The 10,125-nt window shown below is 35.9% G+C and overlaps 1 protein-coding gene across 1 annotated transcript in view; it reads right to left on the bottom strand.

Moving 5' to 3' along the window:
- The window catches only part of LOC144964292 (galactose-3-O-sulfotransferase 2-like), a 10,278-nt gene extending 153 nt beyond the window's left edge, over window positions 1–10,125 (bottom strand). Inside the window, exons 1-2 of the mRNA XM_078898384.1 lie at window positions 9,817–10,125; window positions 1–1,911 (exon numbers count right to left, since the gene is read on the bottom strand). The exon at window positions 1–1,911 is cut by the window's left edge and continues 153 nt beyond it. Coding sequence (XP_078754510.1) covers window positions 528–1,911; window positions 9,817–9,863 — 1,431 coding nt within the window. The 5' untranslated portion in view covers window positions 9,864–10,125 and the 3' untranslated portion in view covers window positions 1–527. The remainder of the gene's footprint in view (window positions 1,912–9,816) is intronic.

The raw sequence follows: 10,125 nt of genomic DNA, 5'->3' as shown, positions 1-10,125 counted from the left end.
TCGCTTGCTCACTTACTGCCATGAATTGAATTTACTGCCGTAAACAACTAGAGCTATTCAATTTAACATTGGAATACTAATTTTAGAGATAGAAAAAGAACGGTAGTTTTAAGTAAGGTCAAATCAACAATTCTCTGCTTTTTAACTATCTATTAAAAATTTCAAACACGAAATATTGCAAACTGAAAAGTAATAAATAGTACAATAATAGTAATGCTTAATACAAAACAGGGGAGAGGGATAGCTCAGTTGGTAGAGCACTCGCTTCACAAAAAGGGAGCAAGATCGATCCCAGGTGCAGTCGAAGTTGGGTTTTTTTTCGGAACCCCCTGTCAACCCAGCAGTGATTGGGTAGCCGGATCTGTTCGATCTGATGGAGAGTACTTTTGCGATAGACTAGCGTCATATCCAAATGGTAGCAAGTAATTGGTATTGTCCGTTTCACGCTATGGAAACGGGGGGTAAACTCCGGCTCCATGGGTCTAATGACTCAGAAAGATTATTTTTTTTGTTAATAATACATAATTTTAAAAATGTATATATTTTGGCTCAGTCAAGCCCAACCGATCTCGCTGTCTTTGCTTGACCATGGCAACCATGCTAGTTTCTCCTTCACTCATGAGATTACACAATGCATCCGTCACTACAAAGCCTTTGCTCCACTTCGTTGGTTCCACGGACAACTTGCTATCCTCTGGTTTATTATTGAATCCACAAAACTGCACGACATCGTCTCTGACTTGTCTATACTTTTTCAATTCCATATAAAAATCTTCCCCTTCATTACTTATCTCTATTTGAAGTCTCTTTTTAAAATGTTCATAAAGAGCATAGTCTATCGGCGCCCATCGCATGTGCAGATATTCTTCCCGTCTGGTTAAGTGAAAGTCGTACGTGTCCGACCTTACATTTAGCTTCTTGTATAAAATATCCTCCGTTCTCCAATTCAATAATCGTCTAAGTAACACAAGGCTCTCATCAAACAATTCGACAATGAGCATTAGATCAAAATTTGCGTCTAAACGTTTAATAAATTCTTTTATCTTTCCTATGTTCATTTTGTCACGCTCAAATCTCGTGCTTACAGGAAAACCTAGGTCTATGCTCATCCTATTGTTGACATAAGACTGTCTAGGATCGTCTAGGTCGAAAGCATATGGCCTTGAAAGAAATCCGGCGAGAGGGTTCCCAGGAAACATCTTGAATACAAGCGGGTAGTTGCTTTTATGATATCTCTTTGCGTAGTAATTCAAAGCTGATGATAATTGTTGGAGCGGGTGTCTAATAATACCGATGTAGGCCGTGGTTTTTGGAAAAAATCGCTGAATTTCTCTCTTGTTAAAGATCACATGATTACATAAGATATTATAATTCTCTCCCTTGGGCAAAGGCAATATTTTGTGATCATCAATTTGGGAGCCATGCTCATTAAGTATGTGACCTTCGATTGGTAGTAAAACGTTTAATTTTCTAGACATAGCAAATCTCAACAGCATGTTTTGAATCACACTACTGGCAGCTTTATGCACCTTGGCGTATACGATATTACGAACTTCTTGTCCATCTCGTATATCGGTTTTGACCGTGCTAGTCGTCTTCCAAATTCCACTTTCCTGAACGGTATTGTTTGTCGTCCGATTTGTTTTGATGTAGGCATTTTTATTTTTATTTGACATGTCTTTGTCAAAGTCTATCAAAAAAGAATCTGTTCCTTCTTTGACTCTATCGACGATTTCAAGAACATTTCGTGTTTCATTCCTTTTTAAAAGGTTTCGAGAGCTAATGAGTTTGCCAGATTGAGGAACACTGACAGCAACGGGCCTGGCGACGATGAATGACTGAAATTTACCCCTTACGTCATACTTGGTCAATACTACTCCAGTAAGAACCAGGATGGACAGTGCAAACACCCTTTGAGAAGAAAAGAAATAAAAGATTAAATATTTGATGATTTTAATTGAGCTTTGAAACAAAAATTGAGGTTTTATATAGCGCAATATCCACTAAATGTGCTCAAAGCGCTTCATAAGGGGTCCCTGGTCAACAGAAACATTTAACATGTAGGGCGGGACATGACGCCTGTTATCTTACAATTTTTTCGGACAGAGACAATGCTGTTAACAGCCAGGTACTCATTTTACACCCGAGTACGGTGAGAGGATGTGAGTAAAGAGCCTTTTCCAAGGACTCAACTATGCGCCGAACGCGAGGCTCTAACTCAGGACCGTCCGACCCGAAAGCGAGTGTCATACCACTAGACCACATAGCCGCACAATGGGTTTACAAGGGGTCCCTGGCCAACAGCAAGATTTAACATTTATTAAGACGGGACATGATCCTGTTTAGGCGATGTTATAATTTTTTCGGACTGAGACAACGCTGTTAACGGCCAGGTCCTCATTTTACACATGAGTACCGTGACAGAATGTGAGTAAAGAGCCTTCTCCAAGGACTCAACTATGCGCCCAGCGAAGCTCGAACCCAGGACCTTCCGATCCGAAAACGAGTGTCATACCACAAGCCCACATCGCCGTATAATAACAAATTTTAATAATTATCAAAGAAAACAAGGGGGAGGAAGGGGGACGGAGACAAAAAAGAAACCCCGAACAAACCAATAAAAAGTGTTTTCCACAGCTTGAATCTAGAACTATTTAGGAGTTGACCAAATGACTTTGGAGGTTTAGCCATACGCTACTTACTACTACGACAACCTAAGAACTGATCTCAACAACACAAGTAAACATCCAACTTCCTCAGCACCTTAACATACATAATGACATTCTAAATCTAAGAACACTTGCACAAGACAGAGATCATTTATGGAGGCAAATTGGATTCAGTAGTCTGATGTCACGCCGCCCGGCAACGGCGGCCATCTTGGTTCTATACAAAGAAAATCATTACTTTTTATTCTTCATGCTGGCTAGAACTTTTCATATGCCTTGTGATCAGAATGTGTAAAAGTCAAAACATGATCAAATTTCTGAGGGGGGGGGGGGGTTCCTCTGGATACGCTTTTATGCTCGCCGGAGAAGTATTTCATACGGGCCTCCGCCATTGTTCCGATAGTTTAAGCCAGTGTTACTAAGTTACCATGCGTCATTAGGAAGGAAGTGACTTTACGACTGTTGAAGAGTATTACCAACTGGATAATAGAAACAGACTGACAAACTCGAAGTAACGCACATATTCAGAGTCCATAGAGACAGCGCAGTCATATACATTCATTCACTACTATTTATTAGGGATATGCCAACGTCAGGAATTTAAAGAGGGGCTAGGTATCTCCATTAGTAGAGCACTCGCGTCACATCGTATCCTTCGATATGTCACTTAAGATACGTTCATACGCAGAGGGACAGATATCGGTCTACCCAGTTATGATTGGGTAGCTGGGTCTGTTAAATTTTGTTGGGGGTTTTTTCCCCTATGTATGAAGTTGTGCTGTTCTTATTGATAGAAAGAGAGGAAGAGAGAGAGAGAGAGAGAGAGAGAGAGAGAGAGAGAGAGAGAGAGAGAATAAGTAAGAGTAAAATATCTGTTCAATGTTATAGTTATTATAGTATAACGCGATAATTGTAACGAATTATTATTATTACTATTATTATTATTATTATTATTATTATTATTATTATTATTATTATTATTATGATCATTATTATTATTATTATTATTATTATATTATTATTATTATTATTATTATTATTATCATTATTATTATTATTATTATTATTATTATCATCATCATTGTTGTTGTTGACATTGTTATTATTACTATTATTATTATTATCATTATTATTATTATTATTATTATTATTATTATTATTATTATTAAAGCATAATACCAAATCAAATTTGAATGTCATGAACTACGAGACTTTAAAATAATGTTAAGTCTTTATTCAATACCTTGTCGATATTGTGTGGGTATATTGTTCGATTAAATCCTATAAAATTATGTTTGCGAGATAGCAGAATAAATGAAACCCTTTAATGTCATGTCTGCGAATATACAGAATAAATTAAAGCATACTAAACACACCCTATAATATTATGTCCGTGACATAGCAGAATAAAGAAACACCTTTAATATTATGTCTGCGAGATAGCAGAATAAATGAACACCTTTAAAATAATGTCTCCGGGATATCAGAATAAATAATTAATATCATGTCTGCGTGATAGTAGAATAAATAAAACCCTTTAATATTATGTCTGCGTGGTAGCAGAATAAATAAAACCCTTTAATATTATGTTGCGAGATAGCACAATATATTATTTCCATCATCTTTAAAAAAAAAAACAATATTATTTTATGATTGAATATAGGGAATACGGTTAAGATTAGCGGAAGAGTAGCGTCCCTTGATTGGACGTCACCGGCGGAGAAGTTATTTGTAAACAAACCAACTACAAGCCAAGCGCTCCAAATACAACATTTATTATTTATATTTCTGTACAAAAATGCATAACGTTGATTATGATATGCATTTTTGAACAGAAATATGAATAATAAATTTTGTATTTGGAGTGCTGGGCTTGTAGTTGGTTTATTTACAAATAACTTCTACCCCGATGACGTCCAAAAAAGGGACGCTACTCTTCCGCTAATCTCATTCCCTATTGAAGCTTTGGTTTAGTATGTACTATTGTCATTTTAAGGTAAAAACAGCAATTGGTTTACCTTCACACTCGTGCCTATTATTGTGTGTGTGTGTGCGTGTGTGTGTGTGTATGTGTGTGTGTGTGTACACATTAAGGGACTTCTTAATCCCTTATTTTCATTGTTTTAAAAATCGTTGTTATTCTTTTTTAAAGGGTTCAGGCCTTTAAAAAAAATGTCGTTTTGAAAGGGGGGTCCAGAAAACTCAGTTAGTAGAACACTCGGTTCACACACAAAGGGACCTGGTTCCATCCCGGGTGTTTTGCTGATCTCCCTTGTCCACCCAGAAGTGAATGAATAGCTGGATCTGTTAGCTCTAGTGGAAAGTACTTTGCGAAATACTCGCGTCATATCCCTCACACGCAAAGGGACAAGATCATATCCAAAGAATTGCAAGCAGTGACATATATATATATATATATATATATATATATATATATATATATATATATATATATATATATATATATGAAGTCCTAGATTGCAAGCAATAGCCTTCAATAGTTGTGACGTCACCTCCCTCGTAATGACGTATAGTAACTTAGTAACTGGTTCTAAACTATCGGGAAAATGGCGGACGCCCTTATGAAATACTCCGACGAGCTTAAAAGTGTATCAAGATGAGAATAACATTATAAATCTGATCATGTTTTGACTTTTATACATTCTGATAACATGACATGTGAAAAAGTTCTAGCCAGCATGAAGAATTAAGGGTTACGATTTTCTTTGTTTAGAACCAAGCTGGGATGGGCGACGTGACATCAGACTATTGAATCCTATTGTTGTTGTCTGTTTTACGCTATAGAAACCGGGATAAACTTCGCCTCCATAGACTTGATGGTTCTGGAAGCCTACTTTCATTATTATTAAAAAGAAAAATTTGGATATTCGTTATTTTTTAAAAAACAATGGAAAAACTAGAGCTTATGATAGCGCAATATCCACTAAATGTGTTAAAAGCGCTTTTCAAAATGTCCCTGACCAACAGCAACACGTAACATGTAGAACGAATAATGAGGCATTTTAGGCGATATTACAATTTTTTTTTCCGACAGAGACAACGCTGTTGACGGCCAGGTACACATTTTACATCTGAGTCAGGTGAGAGAATATGGGTAAAGAGTCTTTTCCAAGGACTCAACTATGCGCCGAGCGAGACTCGAACCCAGGACCTTCCGATCCGAAAGCGAGTGCCATACCACAAGACCACATAGCCGCACAAAAAACATTTGGATATTCGGTACTTTTATTAACACGTACCATACTAGGTTAGCCTGGTTAAAACATGAGACAGAAGTTAAGAGGTTTTATTTAATTCTCTCCCTCCCAGTCATATTCAGGATTTCCCCCAAAACTTCACACCCAACTAACACAAAAATATATTTTTTATCACTCAAACAGAATAGCAGTAAAGTTCTTGTTCTTTAGCACAACATGCTCTACGACACACTGTTCATTTTCTTTAAATTTCATGATGTACCAAAGAAATTTGAATAAGAAAAATGTTGGTTGTGTCGTAACGGGTGTGACGATTTTCCTACAGTTGGTAAGGAGAGGGTTAACAACAACAACAACAACAACAACAACAACAACAACAACAAATATTACGCCCTTTCGCAAAACGTCAATATAAGTTTCAGTCGCCTAGGCATTCCTTGAAGGAATATAGATAATCCATCAAACAGTATGTCTGCTGTCAACGGGAATCACGCATTAGCAAAATTGCGGGTTAATAATCTTACCCAAGGAAACATACGAAGGCGTCTGAAGCGGGGATTGAACCCGTGATCTTCCAGATCACAGTGCGATGCATTAACTACTCGGCTACTTCCCCCTCCCTTCCCCCTCCTCCTCCCAAAGAAAAAAAAAGTAAGGAGCCACTTGATTTTACGTGACAATAAAAATGAAAATAATTAATAGTGTCTATTTCTTTCTAAACAAATTGCAATTTTTCAAGCTTAAGTTTTGAATACTTAATGTAATAGACATGAGCTTATATTTAATTTCACTTTTAAATTCAATCGAGGTATTTAACAAGAAATAATAAATAGATAAATAAGTGAATAGACAAATAAATAAATAATGGAATGTCAAAAATTATGATCAAGATATTTTCTTCTCTCGCCAACGCAAGTCTCATGATTTTGCAAAATGTTTTACCATCATAAAGAAGTTATTGGTATTTCCATTTCTATCATATTTAGTTATATTTTGCGTTGGCGAGAGAAGAAAATTTCTTGATCAACGGGTCCGTATCATAATTTTTGATATTCCATTATTAATTATTTATTCACTTATTTATCTATTTATTATGTTATTTACGGTGATTGAATTTAAAGTTGAATCTAAATATAAGTTTCTTTTTTAGTTAGTGCATCCTTACAAAAGAGGATACAATTAATTTCCTGCCCCATCAATGTTTTTATTTATTCACCTTAACAAAGTCATTATCACTTATTATTATCTCATTTGTCTGTAGTGATTCATTCATCCTGTTTTGCTGATAAAGGGGTAACCCGAAACGTCATTTTTTCAGTTTTTGATTATTAACTCATTCAACACTAACACCGACTATATCCGTACTTTACCCGGGTTACTTTTACCCCATGTCTATTTATTACATTTTTATTAGACAAATTATTGGCGTGTTATCAAAGCTAATGTTTTTTAGTTTTGCATGTTAATGGTAGTTGAAAGAATGAATCTATGTGCATGCTCAATTTTAATACATTTTTTCCAATTTTGAAAAGTAGCAAAAATCTCTAGGATTGAGTGAGTTAAATTGAAGCTTACATTCAATTTCACATTTACATATTTCCTCGAACAGGAACATTTACATTGAATTGAAAGGGTCTTGTAGAGCGGACTCGAACTAAAGATATGCAGTGTCCTACCACAAGGCTATATATATAGATAGGTAGATAGATAGATAGATAGTATGCACTTGGCGAAGAAGTTCACAACATTGCCATCCGGAAGTATAACTGTCCAACACACAAAACTGTGTGTACCATGATCGTTTATTGTCTTGTTATTACAGTTTAGTGAGAATTACAAAAAACAATAACAAAGACCCTTGTGACGTCATCTTCGAACTATATATATATATATATATATATATATATATATATATATATATATATATATATATATATATATATATATGCTTTATATAAACCAACAGTTTTCTGATTAAACACAACAGCGTGTGGTTGTGGTCTCAGCACAATGGGAATTCAATATAGTGAGGCTATGTGGTCTGGCGGTACGAAACTCGACTTAGGACCGGACGTTCCTGGGTTCGAATTCCGCTCTGAGCAACGCATAGTTGTGTCCTTTGAAAAGGCTCTTTACTAACATCATTCTCTTAGCCTACTCGCGTGTAAAATGAGTACCTGGCCGCTAACAGCGTTGTCTCTGTCGAAAATATTTTTTTTTTAAATTGAGCTTTATATAGAGCAATATCAACTAAATGTGCTCAAAGCGCTTTACAAGGGGTCCCCTGGTCAACAGCAACATTTAACATGTAGGACGGGACATAACGCCTGTTAGGCCATATTACAATTTTTCGGACAAAGACAACGCTGTTTACGGCCAGGTACTCATTTTACACCTGAGTACGGTGAGATAATGTGAGTAAAGAGCCACTAGAAGCCGCAGATAATTGTAATATCGCCTAACAGGCGTCTTGTTTCGTCTTAAATGTTAAATTGTTGCTCTTGACTGAAGACCACTTTGTAAAGCGCTTTGAGCACGATTGCTGGACACTGCTCTATAGATAGTATGCGCTTGGCTAAGAAGCTCACAACATTGCCATCCGGAAGTATAACCGACCAACACACACTACTATGTGTAACCTTGAACGTTTCTAGTCTGGTTAATATAATTTAGTGAGAATTACTCATAAACGCGGATGGCAAAAAAAAATACAAAAAAAAAAAAAAAACAATAACAAAGACCCTTGTAACATGAACATCATATTATCTATAGGTAGTATGCGCTTGGCTAAGAAGCTCACAACATTGCCATCCGGAAGTGTAACGGACCAACACACAAAATATGTGCAACCAGGAAGTTTTATAGTCTGGTTAATACAGTTCAGTGAGCATTACTCATAAACGCGGATGGCAAAAAAAAAAACAATAACAAAGACCTGAGTAACGTCAACTTCATACTATCTATAGATAGAATGAAGTTTGCTTTACTTGGGTCTTTATTATTGTTTTTGCCATCCACGTTTATGAGTGATTCTCACTTATCTAGACAAAAATTGTTCATGATTACACAGTTTTGTGTGTTGGTCCGTTATACTTCCCGATGGCAATGTTGTGAGCTTCTTAGCCAAGCGCATTCTATCTATACTTGACTACTGCAATTCACTGCTCCCTGGTCTCCCTAAAAAAAAAATAAACAAGCTCCAGAGAGTACAGAATTGTGCGGCTAGGTTAGTCCTGGGAAAATCTCATTACGATGATACAAAGGACATGCTTCGAATCCTCCACTGGCTGCCAGTCCGGGCTAGAATTGAATATAAAATAGCCCGTATCTGCTTTGGTGTATTTGAGTCTTCTGTCCCGCTTTACATTCAACACTTACTCCAACCATACGTACCTCTGAGCAATCTTAGATCCCACGATTCAAAATTGTTAGCATCTCCTAAAAATAAACTTAAGTATTTGGTGATAGGTCTCTTATGAAATTCGGACCCACGATTTGGAATGATCTCCCTCAATCTGTGAGATTCCCGAGCTCAATAGACATTTCCCAAAAAGCCCTGAAAACATATCTTTTCAGGAAATATTTACTTAATTGAATTTTATATGTATTTTATGTGAGATTTATATTGATGATGTATTGATGCCCTTTTATGCTCTTAATTGTTTTGATACCTTGGTTGAATTATTTTTTTTTTGTTTGTTTCGTTTCGTTTTTTTTTTTTTGTTTCTTTTTTTTTTTTTTTAAAGCGCTTTGAGGTTTCGACGAAAGGCGCTATATAAATATGCTTATTATTATTATTATTATTATTATTATTATTATTATTATTATTATTATTATTATTATTATTAATATTATTATTATTATTATACAAATGCTTAATAATTTTTTTAGTACTTAGCTACATTATTTTTTATAAAATCCCAACATACCAGAAATATTGACGGCGGGGACGCACATCCTGTATCTTCATAGCCATAAATGAATGGTTTGAAACAACACACGCCAATCATAAGCACTAGTTTAAACACATCACACTTATACTGAAGGTACAAAATTGATTTATCAGAAGTGGATAATAATGACAATTCCAATTTCTTGCTACGGAAATACGAAACAACAGTGTGTTAGACAGAGAGCAAGCTTCTTCACGCGCAGCGCACACTGATTTTACTGACAGTAGAGTGAATGAATGCCTCGGGCTATTCGACTAAACGACTCAAGGATCACTCACTTGTTTT

This window comes from Berghia stephanieae, chromosome 2 (assembly GCF_034508935.2).
Source record: "Berghia stephanieae isolate SIO BIC M18660-M18661 chromosome 2, UCSD_Bste_1.3, whole genome shotgun sequence".
NCBI classification, from domain to species: Eukaryota; Metazoa; Mollusca; class Gastropoda; order Nudibranchia; family Aeolidiidae; genus Berghia; species Berghia stephanieae.
This window is presented reverse-complemented; position numbering and strand designations above follow the sequence as displayed.